Source organism: Gymnodraco acuticeps, unplaced genomic scaffold (genome assembly GCF_902827175.1).
Source record: "Gymnodraco acuticeps unplaced genomic scaffold, fGymAcu1.1, whole genome shotgun sequence".
NCBI classification, from domain to species: Eukaryota; Metazoa; Chordata; class Actinopteri; order Perciformes; family Bathydraconidae; genus Gymnodraco; species Gymnodraco acuticeps.
Genome location: NW_022990938.1, coordinates 198740 through 218759, shown reverse-complemented (window position 1 = coordinate 218759; position 20020 = coordinate 198740). Strand labels below are relative to the sequence as shown.

Here is a 20020-nt window from a genome sequence, read left to right as displayed (position 1 = left end):
ATCCTGCTGACATCGTCACGTGAAAAGAACAACCTCACTGTTGATCTCAGCATGGCAGCTTTCCCCTTGTGTTTTTTCCGTTGGTACAAGCAGACATTTTCATTTGCCAGTTTCGTCCACCTCCTTCTTGAAAAACCAAAAACTTGCTGCGCCAATCTCTGCAGCCTGTATTTCTTTAAGATTTTGTTGGTGACAATTCCTGCAATGACTTGTCTGTCACTCTCTCTTCTTGAATGTGCGTACTTGATACGCACTTCCTCAGCTACTGGTGTATGGAACTAATGTTAGCTTTAACCTCAGGAATTATTGCTAGATGTAGCATGTAATGCTACTTTCAAGGCAAGGACAAACTTGGATATCTAATGCAAGAAAGATAACTTTGAAATGAATATGCTTTATTCTGATGATATCAGAGTGGGTCAGAGTGCCACACTCTTTTAAGACTGAAAAGATTGTAAAAATATGAAAAATAAAAGAGAGGACTTACCTTTGGTCTACCCATGGCATTAGCACATGGCTTGCTGATGTCACTTCCTGTGTGTCATTTGACTTACAGTTTTTTCACTTCCTGTGCCAATCTAAAAAGGTTTGGGTAACAGGGTTGAGTGCATGTTGAGGGACACACCTTCTGTGCAAAATTACTATTATTTAAAATATGTTTATGATTTAACGAATTGATTTTACCATTACAAGAGACATATATCAATAGAATAATACCAAAAAAAGTAAATAAGATCCCTATTTTAAATGTTATATTTGACATGCAAGTTGGTCACCAAGAAGCGGGGACAAGAGAAAAAAGCAATTTTAGGGGGTGTTCGAGAGCTATTTGATCATTTAAATAATATTTTGAAACCACTTTTTCTACAACTTTATATACATTTTGTCTCAAGACAAGTATGTTTAACACAACAAGTGCATGTTTTAGCTTTTTGGACATGGATTATTTGATTTTTTATATGGGGGACATGAATTGTCCTCCAATTCTGGAATGACCTTTATCAGCTGTGCACCGTTATGGTGTAAATATAACCTATCTATGAATTAGATCAAATGTAAAAGTCAGCCGAATTAGTGTTGATACTGCAAGGGGACGTATTGTGTGAAGAGAAATTGAAGATGTTGTTTAATTGTTGATATATTTACGATCCACGCCAAGTATTCAGTTTCGGCGGCATTTCTTCCAGTTTTTCCAAAGGTCTTCTCATCAGGGCTCTATAAATAAAGAACTACGGCAGATCTGTAATATATAATGCAGCCGAACCGTGTATTACAATGCCGTTATGTGATGACTTTCAAAGGGAAAAGCAAGAACACTCGGAATTAAGTATTATTTTATTCTTTTTAAATGTTTTCCGGATTTCATATCATATAAACACCAAATCCCAGCATGCATTGCGGCTAAAACATCCAATCAGGGGGGTTAAACCATAGCTGAGGATCTTGGGTAATCGCTCGAAATGCCTACGTCTGTTTCCGGTTATTTTTATTTTGAAATTCAGTTCCTGACGGACGCCAAAAAAGCCCGAGATTATTGAATTAAACCAATAAATAAAAGCAAGGATAATTGTGTGTTATTGGTGAGTAAATAAAAGTGTGTTATTTTGAAAAGAATAACAGATTAGAAGGAAAAAAAGATTTAAAAAATACAGATTTCAGTATTCTGAGGTTCTGAGCCCCATTTATTTTCCTCACAGACGGCAACAAAAGTACAAAATTATACGATTTAAAATAAAAGCAATAATTGTGGCTTGATATTGAGTAAGAACCATACGTAAGAACATGTTTTTATGAACCACACAGCTTCCGGTCTTTCACGACCCGACCGGAGAAAAAGACGTGCTGCAGGCACGAAACACATTACGAGTAGAAATACATTGCTTTTAAAATCGTGCTGTGCAGCACGAAAAAAAGGGGAAAATCGTGTTGATGATCACCAATCAATAGATTAAAAATCGTGTTGGTGAACACGAAATGCCATGAGACTGGGTTGCTCATTTTCGAGTTTTAGGGACTCATTCCTGCACTACTACTATAAGAACCACATTGGGGATACATTTCTCATGCTGCATCTACCAATAAAGTTATTTTGGCATTAACCAATTTCAAATTGTTCTTTAAGGGTTGTTTATTTAGTCAATGAATACAGTTCATAACTAGATAAGGTCATGGGACAGAACTGTCCAAAATCTAAATGTTGTTTCATTACTTATTTCTTGTTTTGTTATCATCTATATTTGCTAGTTATAGTGGCATAGCATCTTTGTAATATATATGGTAATAAATACAGTGTAAATGATCCATTGTCTCCTAAGAATTTGACAAATAGCGTTATTATAATTTCTTCAAGTTTCCTGCATATATTGAGATTTCATCATTATCATTTATTGTTTTGGCCAAGATTATCATGATAAAATATTGTGACAGCAAACATACCTAGAATATGTTTGTTTTCTCCAGAAATGTCTCTGTTGCTATTTTCAGATGACACCATTTATAGGTCCAACTGTGTTTTCAGGAAAGCAATAACCAAAAGATGGAGCTCTGCAGCCACAAAGTGCCCTAATTGCTATATTGGCTATGACAGCCTTGTTCTTTTCTTTCGTCACTAACGCACTCCATCAGCCCCTTTTTCTCTGTCCTCCCACTAAGCACTCATCTCTCCTCTTCAACATTTTGTCCCATGACAATGGAGAGAAATGGCCAACCTTACCTGGATAAAAAAAAAAAATCAATGTCTCTTTTCTCCATCACAAACACACACACACACACACACACATTTTCCCCTCATCTCCCACTCTGACCCCGAGAACGCTGGAGGTCACATTTATATTTTAAATAGTTTCTCTGCCGGCCATGATGGCACAAAAGAAATAAAATACGAGTTATTTATCACGAGATAAAACATATAGTTTCAGGAAAAATGAAACCTCGGGAAGATGGAGGATATTGAATTTTTCAACGTGGTGCTCAATCCCCAGCCATTGTCTGCCTCTCCCTGGGGACCTGGCCTGTTACATGTTGCATTTAAGCACACAGTTCAATAAAGGTAATTGATAAGCTCTCATACGGATATATAGTGATGAATGAAGGATGTTTCTGCTGCGATGAATCAAAACACCTCCGGAGCCATAAATGGGCGGTGGTATCCCCATCTAATGAGAATAAGCATAAACTCATTCTCCATAGTCAATGACATACAGTGTCGCAGACAGGCGTCCATAGGGTGTGTTATTGGGCCATCACTTACACTTTATGAGCACCTCACAGCTGAAGCAGAGATGGTGAAGCACCACCGGAGGCCGGCTCATAGATTATCGGAAAGTCTATTGATCCGAAAGGAGGCGATAGAAATGAAGCATCAATCTTCTTCATGCTAGATCTCTATGGAATAAACTAACAAAGATGCCTTGTGTGCTAAAAGGGGAATCATGTAAACGACCGAGCGACTTACAGTAAGCCAATAAATAAATAAACCAAACACAGAACAAGAGAAATTAAGATATATTTGCTTCGAATGAGCCAAACCAATGTGCTTTAAGTGTTGATGCATAAGCTTCAAATGGGCTAAACTCCTCAGGTGCTAATTTCTTTTTTTTTGGGGTGTGTTGCATTTAACAGTCAAGGTACAAGTCAAACAGGTGTGTTTTCAGTTTTTGACGGAAGATATGAAGACTTTCTGCTGTCCTGGTTCCACCATTTTGGAGACAGGAGATCAAACAGGTGTGTCTTAAGGCGCTTTCACACTGCGGTACTTTTCCCACAAAGGTTCATGTGAACTTAGTTCATGTGAACTCTTTTATCGCGTTCACACCAAAAAGAGCCGGTACTAAAATTAGTTAATGTGAACCTTTTTACCCCCACGAAAGTCCCTGCTAGAGAGCAGGGACTTTCGTGCGGCTCTCTTGTGAGAAAAGAGCTATATTTCTGATTGGCTGGGCGGATTGCAAACCACGCCCCGTAAAACTCCCAAAAAGTTTTGTGAAGCCGCCATTTTATTATCCTCGCATTAGCATTATTAGCATTAGCATTAGCCCAGCGCAGAAACGCAGAGAGACTAACTTATGGCAACACAAAAGAAAACATGAGAGCGGTGGAGATGAGGAGGTGTCGGCGTTCTGGCGATTTACTCGGAAGGCTTCAGTAGAAGCTGCTGGGAGTCCCAGCAGCTTCTAGGCAGAGGCGGACGTCGCTTTTGCTGAGGACAAGACCGCGTTGGCTCAGGCGGCTTTGCTGGCACACCCATCATCTACGGCTCCCATCTCCATCACCACGGACGCGTCGGACTACGCGGTCGGCGCGGTGCACGAGCAGTGGGTGGAGGGCGCTTGGCAGCCGTTCGTCTTTTTCAGCCGCCAGCTAACGCCCAGAGAACGCAGGTACAGTGCTTTTGACCGTGAGCTCCTGGGTCTTTATTTGGCCGTGCGGCACTTCCGTTTCATGCTGGAAGGCCGGGAGTTTACGGCGTTTGTCGACCACAAGCCACTCACTTTCGCCATGTCTAAAGTGGCGGAGCCTTGGTCGGCACGTCAGCAGCTGCAGCTTTCCTACATCTCTGAGTTCACCACAGACATAAAGCACGTGGCTGGCAAGTCGAACCTGGTTGCAGATTGCCTCTCCAGAGTCGTCATCGGAGCCGTCCAGTTGGGTCTGGACTATACTCGTATGGCGACGGACCAGGTCACAGACCCCGGCGTCCAGGCTCTGAAGGTGGAGGGCGCGGGGCTGCGCTTGGAGGAAGTGGTGTTCGGTGACGCGGGCGTTACCCTCCTGTGTGACGTCTCCACAGGCCTGTCGCGGCCAGTCGTTCCCGCCAGCTGGAGGCGCTCTGTGTTCGAGGCAGTGCACGGACTGTCACACCCCGGCGTTAAGCCTTCGGTGCGCTTGGTGGCCGCGAAGTTCGTCTGGCATGGGCTGAAAAAGGACGTGAGGACTTGGGCTGGTGAGTGCGTGGCTTGTCAGCGCGCTAAGGTGCACCGCCACACGAAGGCCCCTTTGGAGCGTTTCCTGGTGCCTGAGAGGAGGTTTGACCACGTCAACATCGACCTGGTTGGTCCATTGCCCTCCTCTCAGCGCTTTTCCTACCTCCTCACCATGGTGGACAGGACGACCCGTTGGCCGGAGGCGGTCCCGCTCATTTCGACGTCGGCCGCGGACGTTGCCCGGGCCTTCATTGCAACGTGGGTGTTATTAAAGATTAATTAAATTAAAGAGACGAACAAGAGACAAACAACAAAATGAGTGCTGGACCGAGCAAGAAGCTAAAGACATACCACTTCCACCCAGAATGGGAGGAAGAATATTTTGTTGTGATGTCACTTTCAAAGGTTATTTGCCTTATTTGTAAAGCAAGTGTCGCTCTGCCAAAGAAAGGTAACGTGGAGAGGCATTATCGGAGTGTTCACAAGGCATATGACAGCGACTTCCCTCCGAGTAGCGAGTTGAGAAAGGTCATGTATATTGCTACACAAACATTATCTCGCAGTCTTATGCCCCGGCCACACGAGGACGAAAACGGTCGTTTGCGTTACTGTTTAGTGTCATATAGACCGTTAGGCCACACGAGGACGACCGAATACGGCACTAAACGACTGCGTAAACGATAACGGGTCCCAAGGTGGATAGAACGGCATACGCAACGCTCTGGGGGGTCCAACGGCTCCGTGTGTACGCCCTATACGATCATTTTCTGATAATGATGAGGCAATAGCCCCGCCTCTGCTGCTCACCCCCGCGTCAAAGTAAACTGCACACTGAATTCAGATTATTTATCTTTCTCTCGATATGGACCTAAACGCGAGTGAAGTCTAATCTGACAGGACGGAGACACGCAGCTCTGCTTACCTGCAGCTCCTCCCGCTGTGATGCGGCGGTGAACGGAGTAAAACACACATTTCAAGTCAGATCATCACCCTTAGCTATTTTAATTACCTCTCAAACTACCTAAACTAGTTATAAATATGTTTATTTTTACTGTCGGCCGGGTCACTCATTACTGGATCAGCTGCTGCATGAAACAGACACTGGCGCTGTCCGAAGAGAGGGAGGAAAAAGAGAGGCTCCGTGTATTTTATCATTATAATATATAGATTCGTTATTCATTTGTTTTAAAGCTCAATAAATAACAAAGAAGACCTTTGACCGGCACTTTTATAATTTTGTCGGAAGATTTCAACTTTAATACACGTTGACTGGCGAAAAACTCTGCCCGGTTCCCTCGGCCCCCACCGCGGAGAATAAACAGAAGGGCAACCATGACAACCATGCTTCTTCGCTGCTTTTGTGGAGGAAGTTACAGCGCCACGTACAGGCTCCTGCATATGTACTGCAGCTTCTCCAGCGGTTGGAGCTAAACGGAGCTGTCTCGTGTGGACAGACACTATCCGGATGACTATTGCGTGTGAACGGAAGCTTTTTTGCGATTGCGTTTGCGTTAATCCTATGCGTTTAGCCGTTTTCGTCCTCGTGTGGCCGGGGCATTAGTGTCGCCAACTCGTTTCTAATATGCAAAAAGACAAACAAATGGGTATATGGTCGGTGTATTTTCGATCTTTCCGATCCAGAGTAGATCTCTCTCCCCCGTCTCTGTGCGAGGGGGCGGGGCAGTTTACACACACGCAGCTGCTCCATGCAGCAACACACGGTGGGGATGGCGGAGAAAAGCGCTCCAAGGTGTGGTTAAATGTTACCCGTCTTGAGGTGGACAATGCTCGTTGTCAAGAGTGTTTAGCATGTGAGGGCGGTAAAACGAGCAATTTGTCTAAACATTTAGCAAAAGTGCACCACATTCAGACGGAGAAATGCACCGGGTTTGACTGTCTTTCTAGCAGCTCTGTAGCCCCATCCACGAGGAACGTTTCCACGTCAGGTATTATGTATGCTTGCAGCAACACACGGAGTTAACACAATTATACAAACATGGGTTAATGATTAGAGGTAACTGAGTTACTCTTTATTTTGTTAAAGTTTCAGCTATTCTGTTCACAGTTCTGTCATCAGATTATTTAATATGATTTGTTAAAACATTGCTGTTTCTTTTGATGTGAAATATTATTTATTTAATTTAAATAAAAAGCAATGTCAATTTTGTAAACAATTTGTTAAGTTAATTTAATAATATATGTATTTTTGAATCAAGTATTCATCTTTGTCTTCATTGCTAGTTTCCACATGCCTAAAACAACCTCAAGCTAAATCTAAAAGTTGATGGCTAAATAAGAGCGTTTGAGAAATTGTGCAAGGCATACAGTAATAGTCCGAATAATCGATTAATCGTTTCATTAATCGATAGATTAATCGATTATCAAATGAGTCGTTTGTTGCAGCCCTATTGTAGTTATCCCATGTATAAATAAAACGTGTTATTCAGCAACCCTTGCAATTTGGGATTTTATTTTTGGTTGGTAGACCTCGGTGAGCTGGTCATTTCAAAAGTAGCTCACCAGCCAAAAAAGTGTGGGCACCCCTGGTCTACGGGCAGCCGTTGAGAGTTCCAGGGGATTTCCTCCCTAACGCATCGGCTCCCTGGTCGGCGTCGGCCCAGCGGGCTTTCCTGCAGGACGCCGCTGATACCTTTGCTCCGATCCCTACTACTCAGCACGGTACTCAGGTGTCCCAGGTTCCCGCAGAGCTCCGCTCGGCGGAGCACGTGTTCATCCGGCACGATGCGCACAGAGGCCCCCTGCAGCCCCCTTATGATGGGCCTTTCCGGGTCTTGGAGCACGGGGACAAGCACCTGGTGGTCGACCTGGGTGGCAAGGCCGAGCACGTCTCGGTGGACCGGGTGAAGGCTGCTCACCTGGACTTGGACCAGCCTGTGGTGCTGGCTCGACCTCCGCGACGGGGCCGCCCCCCGGCCTCGTCCCCTGTCACGGATTTAAGACCTGTTGTTCCGGTCCCTCCCCTTCCGGGGGCCGCACAGGCGGAAGTCACTTTTCCGACTCCCGTGCTCAGGAGTCGTGGGGGTCGGCGTGTCGTTCCTCTTCGCCATGCTGATTTTGTTTATGTGTGCATTCTGGGGGGGCTTGTGTGGTGACACCATGTGGGACCATAATTCACCTTGCTTATTGTGTTGCCACACGGACCCTTTAGTGGGGAACACCTGTAGCTTTAGCTGCCATTCCTGCTAGCTCATCAGGCAGAGCAGTGCATGTGTTAATCTCTCTGATATGAATGGATAATAAAGATTGGAACTCCATTCTTAATACACCGCCTCCGACTCTCTTTTCACGGCACTACAAAATATATATTAGTAAAATAGCCATAAGTATGTCTAAATAGTAGTGCTTGAAGTCAGGGGCGCCGTAAGGGGGTGAAAAGTTAGGACGATTCGAAGGGCCCGTGACTGGCAGGGGCCCAAACAATTTTAGAACATTAAGAAAAAAAAATTTAAGTAACCAATGTGACATCCTTTCATGGGGCCCAAAATCCCTGGCGGCGCCCCTGCTTGCAGTCTTTGAGGGGTTGAGTTGTGAACCGGGAGGGAAATCTAGAATCAGAAGGAGATAGCAAACCAGGAAAATAACAAACCAAATCACACCGGGGAAACATTGATGACAATCTGACAGAGAACACAAGGGCATAAATACTCACAGGACTTATCAAACTGACAAGAAACAGCTGGGGAGGGCAATGAAACACAAGGACATGTCTTCATTTTGTGAACGCAGTAGATGGACACCTCTTTTAACAAGAATAGCCTACTGTGTATGATTTATGATTTCATTTTTTTTTTTTCATTCAATTTCATTTCGAGGTCATCTACAAGTAACGGAAACATAGAAGTTGTTACAGAAATACATTTTAAAGTAACCCTCCCAAACCCTGATGAGATTAAGTCGGTGTGCAACTACGTCTTGAAAACACCTTGAATTAAATTAGCTTATTTTTTGTTTTCTAAGTTACTTTCCCATTTATCCCAGCTTATTTATCACAAATTATTCATTCACAACAAATATGGTTATTCTTAACGTACCTCAAGAATATATGTTATCCCTCAGCATTAGGGGATATACACAAATATAATGCTGCCCTCTGGTGGTTAGAAAACAAAGTGCTGTTCAAATCAAATTAAAATAGTCTTTAATGTAAAAAACATAAACAAAACACATATATAACAAATAATATGTTCACATTACAACCATAATCACTGATAATAACATTTGATTTCAACCCTTTGTGTTCTTAATACATTCAACAGTGCAAAACCCATAATTCTAGTAATAAAATAAATGCTTTGGCATGAGGAGAGGAACGTGTAGCTTATTTCACTTTGTATGCATTTTCTGTCTGCTGGCTGTACGGTATATCATAAACTAACTAGTATGAGATTAGCATTTAATCGTGTCTTAATTGACATACTGTAACATATCCTTTTGTTAAATAAAAGAAAGAAACATGGGTGTTCGAAGTAACACAAATGACAATATAAAATGTGTAGTCACATGACCTCACATCCCTAAAGTGGATACTGATGACCTTTGACTGTTAAATCACCACATTTAACTTATCAGGTCAAAATAACCTGAGTAACAGATTGTACATTTACTCTGATAGAGGATCCATATTCTGTAGTATATACTGACCTATTCCATTTCTATAAATCCCATTACAAACTCAGAAATAGTTCTTATTATTAATCCATGCATGTCCTCTGGAACGACTTCTCTTCCACCTTGTTGACACTGGAGTGGTTTGTGAAGGTTGAAAAAGTGTTCCAGTGCATACAGCTTTTAAAACGCTGAAAGCCTTTTCCAGTTCTGACATTATTCGTTTGTCTCTTTTTTATTAAGAGTATTTTACAGGGTTCAATAAATTCTCCAATATGGAAAGTCAAGAGCTTCTCTTCAGATCTTTTTACAAGATTATACTAAAGGCACTGAGAAGAGTTACAGAGAAGAGACTACATGCTTACTGGTTTTTAAAAAAAGTCCAAAGAAATGCAATAAAAACACCTGGAGGAAAAAAATCCACGTGTCTATCAGTAGTAAATATGTGGACTTTGCAATATTAAAGTAGACTTTACATCACGCTCTAATCCAGAGCAATTTACAACGAGGCGAGTAGTATAAGTCTCACTTTGAGACAATCCCAACATGGAGCAGCTGATCACAAAATAAGCTCCACTCATTAGGTGTCCACGATGAAGTCCATGTATCTTTGAACAACTCAGGTTCATTGTTATGGTTTTCAACTTTTCACACTATGCCGGAACGTCACCGTAGAATTTGGAGGAAAAGCTTGATGTCGGATGTCTCTGTCGGATGGAAACTATCACAACAAGTAGCAAAATGCCAGTTGCTGGAGCAGATCGGCCAGGTGGACCCTGCATGTTGCTGTCGATGAGACTTTTATTGTCCTCTTCCCTCTTTAAATGTCCATCAGACTGAGCGGTGAAGCTCATTCAGACAAAGTGTGAGAGCAGGAATCTACTGGTTGGTGCTCAAATAGATAGTAGCAGTTATTGTCCGTCTTATAACAGCGAAGATACTTGTGGAGAGATCTTTGCCATAAGAAATACTAAAAAGTTGGGAGTGCTCAGAAAAAGGTGTGGACACGGGCCCTTATTGAACATTTAGCCAGGTACAGAGCTGTAGTGGTTGTTGCATTGTTCGCACATCAGTCCAAAAACGATACAAAGCAGGGTTGAGCGTCCGGTTTCTTGCTCAAGGACAAGTTTGTACGTCCATAGGCTACGTTTCTTCTTTTATCCCACCCTTGTGATTGAGCTGTCACCGTCCAGCGGAGGACTTCCTGTTGATGTTGGCCAGGCTGTGTGCCAGTCTCTTGGTGAGGAGCGGGTGGGATTTACCGCAGTAAGTGTGTGTCGTCGTCAACAGCTGCTCTTCCAACGGATCCAACAAAGAAGTCACTGGGTCGGCGCCGAAAGGGTACTGCAACGAGAAAGTGATTTGTGGTTTAGATTTGGTGTGATGTGTAGTTTTTACATTGATCCAAGCATAATTTACCAAAGCACTGTTTATTAGTCTAGACTAAAATGGTATGGAGACTTTTCCAATTAAGATTCCTCATCCTTTCTCCCCTGAGGACTTCTCTCAAACTTCTCTTGTTCTCTGCTTTCGGCAGCATTTGTGCTTTCCGTGGATAGATTACAAATCTGCAAGCCATGCTGATCTCATAGTAGATTCCAGATTAAACTAGGGCTGCACGATTTGGGGAAATAATCTAATTGCGATTTTTCTGACAGATATTGCGATTCGATTTGTGATATTTGTTTTTAAGCGACAAATATATAACTCCGGCTAGGAAGGTCGTATCAACGTGCCCCCGTCTCTAGCACCCTGGCAGCCCGAGCTACGAGTGAAAGAACTAAACTTACATGAAACTTCCGTTGGGTTGCTTTAAAGTCAAGCTTCAGTTTAAGATTCACCCTGTCATAGAAACATGTGATGGAGCATTACTAACCTGACTCAGATAGTTTCACCAAACCATCTAGGAAAGCTCCATTGGAAGCCATTTGGAAAAGTATTTCAAAAATACTTGGCAGGTCAATCTGTCGATCACCTTCTATCATGGGCCACTTCTGATTGGTTAACAATGACTGGTACATATGGAGCACAGCACTTCTGATTGGTGTGGATGACTGACACACAATAAGAACAAAACAAAAAGTCGCAGGCTTTGCGATTTGATAATTGCATCATTTAAAATAGCGATTTAAAACAAATCGATTAATCGTTCAGCCCTAGATTCAACTGATCGCTCAGACCGGGGGGAACATAAAGCGTCCGACTGTTGGAGTCACTTTTTATGTTATAGGCTTAGCGTCCAGTGATACCCGGGGATTACAGGAGAGGGTTCCCGTCTTCTCGATAATGAAGGAGCCTTTACAGCGCTCCGAGGAAATCAAAGGGGAATTACCATTCTTTATGCCGGCTCATTTGCTTGTGGATAGCTCTCTGATATTGGGTCACAAAGAAAATTGTGTTTTTATGAGCAGATACTTTCACACACACACACACACACATGGGCTGGTCATAAAGTTGCATTTACAGTTGCTGTATTGATTTTGTGCGGCTGATGGGGCGCTGTCGGTGTGCAGCCTCAGACTCTAAACGCACCATCGGCTGTAAAATTTAACTGCGGTTTCCTGGGCTCAGCTTTTTTCCATCGAGGGAGGGGAGGAGGGTTTATGAGGGATGGCCCGCTGAGGTCTGTGTGAGACAGACAGGCAGACAGACAGGGAGGAGCTGCTTATATCCCCATCTCTTTGTTTGAAGAAACAAGAGAATGGACACTGATTTAGGACTTGTCTCAGCTAATATATAAACAACTCAACTTAGAGGTGGAATAATGACCTTATAGGGGGAAAGTGCTAAACATAAACAACTTTTCTGAAAAAAACTTAATAATTAAACATATTTTAAGGAAAAATGCCATAAGTCGGCTTGTCCCGGCCTTTTACGTTTTTCTATTTGCGTTTTTTTCTTCAATTTACATTATTGTAACAAGAATGTGTTCAGATTTTGGACAAATGGACAAACAAAATTCATCAGTTTACACAACATCTATGACATTCATCAGTTTTGTATTGCGGGGGCATGACTATATCTTTCATTTTTCGATATTTGATTTGAAGTGATGCGTCGGACACATTACATAGCATTTAGCTGACGCTTTTATCCAAAGCGACTTACAATAAGTGCGTTCGACCAACAAGATACAAACTTGAAGAAAACAGAATCATATAAGTACAGCAGGTTTCATAGAGCCAAAACATTTCAAGTGCTACTCAACTGGCTTTAGATAAGCCAGTCCTTTATTAGTATATAAGTGCTCTGTTAGTAATTCTATCGCTCGAAGTGGAGTCGAAAGAGATGAGTTGTCAGTCTCCCCCGGAAGATGTGTAAGCTATCTACTGTCCTGATGTCAATGGGGAGCTCATTCCACCATTTTGGAGCCAGGATAGCAAACCCACGTGTTTTACTAATATTCATGGTTTTGTGATTTTGGTGAACAGAAAGCTAGCTTGTAGCGTCTTAACTCAGATGAGATGTCAACTTTAACAAACATGAAAAGGAACGGAAAATAAATTCATGAATGACTTGCTGTCACTATCACACGTTATTTTGCTCTCATGCTTTTTTTAGCTGCCAATGTAGCACTGCCCTGTTTGTTGTTATTCCCTCCCAACACTTCACAGATAGCCTGAGGATCTGCTGCAGATGAACAAGAAGTGGATGAAATGATCTGTCCAGTGAACTGAAACACACAGAAGATCAATCCAGACTCCTGGCAAAAACAGACTTAATCACATATCTATGAAAGTGTCAATACAGATGAGAGAACCAGTGTTTTAGTGCAGCACAGGTACATGTGTGTGTCCTGCTCTAATTGATCCTCTCCTATAAAGCCACAGGTTTAACTGCAGGCCATGGATAAGGTATGGATCAGCCATCTCTGTGATGTACAGTCAATGCTTTGTTAATAGGAAAGCAATGACACTTCCACCGTTGATGGCATCATTAAGTAAATGCCACCGGTGTCGTCAATATCATTACACTGCTGGTAAACAACCCATAAACATCCCCCTGGGGGAAATTAGCTTTCCAGCACAGACAGTCCAAAGTCACTAACGCTTATGGTGTCTCGGGTCAGCACCAATCCAAAATCTCATCTAGCAGGGTGAAGGAACGGGGCAGTGGAGCGGAGCAGGGGTCACTGAGGTCAGAAAACAGCTCCTTTCATCAAATGCTGCACTAAAATACACCACGGTAACTTTGGAGCAACTTGGACTTTGTACTCTGATGAATTTGGTCATGCAGTTACACACCAGCCATAACTGAATGAAAACTCAACTTCTGGCACGTGTCCCTGGTGTTTCCACCACTGAAAAAAAGATTTCTATGGAGAGAGCGGTGCCGCCCAACGTTCAAAAATATTGAAGCGTGCTGCGCTCCGGTTTCAATTATTTAAACTTTAACCTTGCTGACAACCTTTTAATGCACAACCAATCAGAAGACAGCTTTGGGAAGCAACGCAAGCTAGTAGGGAGGTAACCAGAAACAAAACGTAGCTAGCTGTTTTAACCCCAGTCACGATGAAAAAACATTATTATAAGATGAATGGAAAACCAAGTAATCTGAGGGCAAACATAAATACCATTCAAGCTGATAAACCTCGATCAGCTGTTTTAAAGTATTTTTTCTCGTTCATGCCCACCTTTCGTATGGCTTCGTAAACGGCCCTGAAGGCAGGTTGCTTGTGGTCGTGGTACACCCCTCTGTTTCCGTGCAGTATGTTGATACCATCCTCCTCAGCTGACGCACAGTTACTGCCATAGATGCAGTGATCTGGGCGGTAATTCCACATGCAGGGAAACTCCAGCAAACACTCTGCGAACACACACACACACACACACACAAACACTTTAGCCAACAAATCAGTGCCAGTCCCAGTTTACTATACATTACTGAGGGCACTACTGACTTAAAGGGGACATTCAACATCAAATAATTCCTCTTCAATTTGTCTTTATGGCTAAATATGATGATGTATGAACATGTACAGTTGTGTATAATAATCAGGGGTGCACATAACTTTGTTGCCCTGGTTCGCAAAGGAGCACCTGGAGATGTTGCTTGGTGCGCATCCCTAAAATGAAATAAACCGGACCTTTTGAGGGGTACTTGACTTTATGAACGGGGGTGGGGGGTTAGGTGCGCTAGTGAGCACTCCCATGAACTGTTCGCCCGTGCCTTGTCGTAGACTGCTTCTGGGAGCTCGTCCAACCCGATGATTAATGTCCCTCCTTGCCTGTACATGCTACCACCATACGTATAGTGTGTGTGTGACAGATGGCTCTCTACGTCCTGTGGTTTATGACACCTTGTACAGCCCACCTCTCTCTCTCTCTCTCTCTCTCTCTCTCTCTCTCTCTCTCTCTCTCTCTCTCTCTCTCTCCTCTCTGATACTCTCTCTCTCTCCTCTCTCTCTCTCCTCTCTCTCTCTCTCTCCTCTCTCTCTCCTCTCTCCTCTCTCTCTCCTCTCTCTCTCTCTCTCTCTCTTCAAAAGCTTTATTAGCATGACCATATTTACATACAGTATTGCCAAAGCTATGTATAGTTGTAACATCTATACAAAAATACACACAAATAAACAAATAAACAGTTATAAACAAACTGCTAAGAACATGTTTGTTTTTTTACAAGGAATACAGATTCATTTCATTCATATAATACAAAATAGAATATGATATATATTTATATTCCCCAAGAAGTATTTTTTGTTTTTCATTTTTAAATATTTAGCTTTTTTCAAATGATCCGGTGCTCCTTTCTTGGTGGTGGGTGCGCCTGCGCACCAGTTATGTGCAGCCCTGATAATAATAATACACATGCTTGGAGTGCAGCCTTACCAGGGTTGTGGTGGAAAATGATATTGAGAAGGTCCTGGTCCCCCCAGGTAATGTTGAGTTTGTATTTCTGAAGTAGAGGCATCAGCAGCTCCTCCCAGCGCAGCCCCACAGACGTCATGTCATTCTGTAAGCACAATTTATTACACAGCTTAGTTGAATACTTGATTCTGGTCAATTGGGACGTTTCAGAGGTTATGAATACTCGATAACACACCGCTGCTAAGGAGGATCAAGGTAGAGTGGGAAAGAGGTTAAAAGACAGAGCAATCAACAGAAGAAGGCAGAGAGGAAGTCAACACTAACAGGAACATGGTATGTGCTGCTCTGGCATTGTTGAAGGACTGTGGAAAAGAAACTATGAACAGACTTGGACAATAATAGTCAACATTGATCAGTGCTGCCGTTCATTATAAATTGAGTTGTTTTTGCTGCAGTTCCAGCCGCCTCGCTGCACATCAATTCAAATAGGTCTTTACTGTGTGATCATAATGCCATGGTAAGTGAAGGCCTCACATTAAATGGTTTCACAGCAGGAGAAGGACATCTAGTGGCCAAACAAAGAAGCACAAGAACAAATCTCTTCTTGAAAATGTGTCTTGAGCCCCACCTTGAAGAACATGCTCCTCATCCTGGTCATGTTCATGAGCATGACCCCTGAGTTGATGCCCGTCTTGCCGTAGTAGGGGTGGCGGGCGAAGCGGTTGTACCAGGCGATGCGGGGCTCCTCGTGCTCAGGGGCCATGGCAGCCAGCTGGGAGGAGTTAAAGCGGGTCAGGAAGGCCCAAAGGCGGTCCACGGGCTGCAGGAAGAGGATGTCCGAGTCCACGTACACCACGGAGTCTATGTCCTTTAGGATCAGCTGCACATATTGGAACAGACACACAGAGGCATGTCACTGAGGAGACTAATTATGTGAATACAGTCTGCAGTGGTGCTTATTGGCCAGAGTATATTGAATTGTGACAATTTATATGTGTTTTGGTTTGTTGATTAATAGTTTTTATTCAGTTTTATTATATCTAAGAATGTGTAGGACTATAGCTGAGAAAAATGTCTCTGTTATAGGAGCTATAGCACAGGCGAGTATAGCTGTCAATCTCAATTTTATTTGAGGATTTAAAACACATTTTTCTATCCATAGTGCTCCAAGTTTTTCAGACCTTTAATGTGTTGTTATAAGAACATATTGGGAATGTCATAATGACGTCAGATTTCCACTGTGGTTTTCATGCTTTCTATCAGAAACTCACAGGTAAGAAGAGCCTCTGGGAAGCGCAGGGTTTGAAGAGCTTCTTCCACTCGGCTGCGTTCTCACTGGGGAAGCTGATGGAGTACACTGTGTAGTTGAACCTGGAGCGAATGAAACCTGGCCACGACTGCAGCTGGAAGACAAACGACATTTAGGGTTAGTACAAACTCTTAACATTTGCACACTATCTGTTTGCATCTCACATATTGATCTATTAGTACGATAAGCAGTATTTAATTTCACTGTAAAGCATTTCATTTGACATTTTCCTAAGTCATCTTATGCTATTTTTCTTGCAACATTCTCTCTCTTGCACTATTTCATTCCTACTCTGTTTCTTCTTGCACTATTCATTTTGTTTTATAATAATAATAAAGCTTTACGTTTGAACTCACAGCTTCCATGAAACTGGTGTGCAGCTGATCCTCAGCGAAGATGTGCAGCTGGAGGTGTTTGATGCTGAAGAGCACAGCGGACTTGATCATGGTGAGGGTCTCCTCCAGCCTCTCCCCACAGGCCACCACAGCCAGGTGCATGGGGGCTTCAGACTGGACGCTGCCCCCCCCTGCCTCCACCTGACCCCGCTGACGCATGATGTACCTGAGAGAGAGGATGGAGAGGATAACAGATGGTATAAAAAGTGAATTCTAGAGACCTGGGGATAATAGTAGGTTTACAAATATTGCAAGTATTATTATATATCTTTGTTGAACAAGACCATGTATAAAAACACGTGAATCTCAAAAAGACACGATGCAATATTCCAGATTATAGCTCTGGGGAGGTACACACAAAACAAACATTTAATAATGCCTATTACACTAACAAATAAAAGAGATCAAATACAGATGTATACAATATAAATACTAGTACTCTGGTAGCAAGGTGGCGTAGGATTTAGGATCAGTTATTTGACCCTTGACTTTGAGGTCCAAATAAATTGAGTGCTAAAAAAACAAAATATTGACATACTCGAGCTCTACTTTTCTACTCTATCAATGTCAAGCCACCAGAGAATGGTTTAACGTCATTATGCCATTTTAGCAAATTCTCTAGAGTATGCCACCCCCACATTTAGCAGTGGATATAGAGTATGTGATAAAATGATGGCCCTTTGTTTTCACCAAAATAGCAATTACTCTGATTCCAGCTTCTCAAATGTGCTCTTATGTTTGTATTTGTCATAGTAAACTCTATGTTTTGGGACTTTTGGTCAGACTAAACAAGCAATTTGAAGATATCACTTATTTGTGATATATTGTCTGGTGTTTTCACAGACCAAACCACTAATGCAGAATCTATTAAATGATTATTAAACAGTAGTAGGCTTTATCCCATGGATTTTGCTATGACTCACTGGACTCAAACTTGCTAACAGTGAACTTTGTAAGGGATTAGAAAGCTTAATACAATTGTTGACTTTATTAGCTTCTCCCCCTATTTATCTTAACATCTCCTCTCTAACCTGCATATCTGGCAGACACACACACAGTCATGTGTGAAAGCAATAAGGCAGTAAAGCTAGTTTCACAGGCTACAAAGTGCATTTGAACAGTGAAAATATGTTAAATTGTAAGGCAAGTTTGGTCATGCTCTACTATGTATCTGATGTATTAATTAATCTCGAAGATCGCACACCTGTTCAAATCTCGCGTTACTACAGTAATCACAGAAATCTGTAATGATGTTTGGAGCCGTTTTGTCAGTGTCACATTCCTATACATAACAAGTGTGGTACAGAGTAGATACCTACAACTTTACTCGTACTTCTTGTATGAAATGCATTTTTCCCCAAGTTGTACCCCATTAAAGTAAGAAAAACCTGCATAATTTAGTCCTACCTATTGTACCAGTGTGGGCTTTGGGGCCCGGTTTTGTCCACGGCTCCTCGCCTGATTCCGGGGACTCTCGGTGGGATGAAACCTCTCGGACCGTTTCCACCGAGCGACAAGTCCGAGTAAAACAGTTTACTGTAAACATACACACCCGAAAACACGGCAAACACTGTGCACAGCATTAGTGCACGAATGTAGCGCCGCATTTTGGAGTTTTAAAACGCAACTTGGAGCTAAAGTCATGACACAGAACTAACTAGTATGAAATAATAACTGCAAAGCTTGACGCAGTGACAACACACTTCCGGTGCACGTTTAAAAAATAAAGTTCTCATCAGCCGTTGAAACATTGTTTCATGTTACACTTTGCAGCGTTGTTCAACATTTCTCCCACTTGTCAAGCTTTTAAACAAATGATGCAGTAGCTTTATATTGAGTCAGAAATACATTAATGTTATGTCTAATATGACAGATATGCTAACTACATTATATAACACACACGTGCATGCTACGTCACTAGATAATAATACTAGGCCATGCATATTATTAGCCATACAACAATGTAAACACTTTAAGGATTTAGCCTTTTGGAGCTATTTTGTATCGAACCTACATTACAGTAAGTCTATCTTTTTGCTTGTTTTGTTTTAAGGTTTGATACCTTAAAAATGTTTACATCTCACTCACCAGAAACCTTAATGGGTTTCACATCTATCTGTTCTGGAAATGTAAGACCCTTTAATAATCTAAATAATGCCCATAATCTAAATTATGGGCATTTTTTCCCCCTTAAATGTATAATAGATCATAGCTCAGATATTTAGCTCCTACAAATGCATCACATTTGGCAAACTCACTACTGAAAGTTGGGAGGCTCGGAAATACAACATAATACGTAATATGTGTGCAATCTTATTTGTATATTGTAAAACTATCTGAACATTTCGTAATATAGGCTAGTGACTAGTCTAAATTGCTTATGAGGTTGTGCAGCTCTGCAGTCGTTGTCGTTATCACAATTGTCAGGCTTTTATTTTGAAGGCCATGCAATTCATCCTGGTTTCTCTTTTCCACCTTCTTCACTTGATGCTTCTTCATGCAACAGAAGCCGGAGGTCGAGACCCTAAATGGGGGGAAGGGTGGGAGCGATAAGGAAAGTTGGTTCTCCCCTCTCCCTCCCCCCTCAGCTGTGTCTACTCTGCAGCAACTCTCAATTCATTTCACCTCTGAAAAGAGCCTTTCAGGGCTTTAAGTGACTAGTCTTTATTGTTGTGGATCCACAAGACCTAAACTACATTTCCATCAAGTGTGGGGAAATCAAGGTAATTGACTGTAGTGGTTGATTAATTAGTTTGTAAACCATACCATATACTCAGAACTACTGTAAGCCTATATAATCAGGGCTATACGATTTGGAATTTTTTAATAAATGCGATTAGTTTGACTGATTTTGCAACTGCGATATGTAGGCTACACAATATTGGGGGATTGATAAATGACATCATTATCCAATAACATTGAAAAATACATTACAAAATTATCATAATTCGATTTTTTAAG

At 42.2% G+C, this 20020-nt stretch overlaps 1 protein-coding gene across 2 annotated transcripts; it reads right to left on the bottom strand.

The window, feature by feature from the left end:
• Positions 1–9064: 9064 nt before the first annotated feature.
• gxylt1b (glucoside xylosyltransferase 1b) lies at positions 9065–18762 on the bottom strand. Of its 2 annotated transcripts, none has more exons than XM_034234253.1 (7): positions 18467–18762; positions 17009–17225; positions 16627–16758; positions 15984–16235; positions 15377–15500; positions 14182–14354; positions 9065–10892 (listed from the first exon to the last, which is right to left on the bottom strand). In XM_034234253.1, exons 1-7 carry the CDS (start codon positions 18664–18666, stop codon positions 10731–10733), a joined length of 1260 nt encoding a protein of 419 aa, XP_034090144.1. In that variant the 5' UTR covers positions 18667–18762; the 3' UTR covers positions 9065–10730. The 2 variants fall into 2 exon arrangements, with proteins under 2 accessions (XP_034090144.1, XP_034090145.1); XM_034234254.1 differs by having other exon boundaries at positions 17021–17225.
• Positions 18763–20020: the final 1258 nt, after the last annotated feature.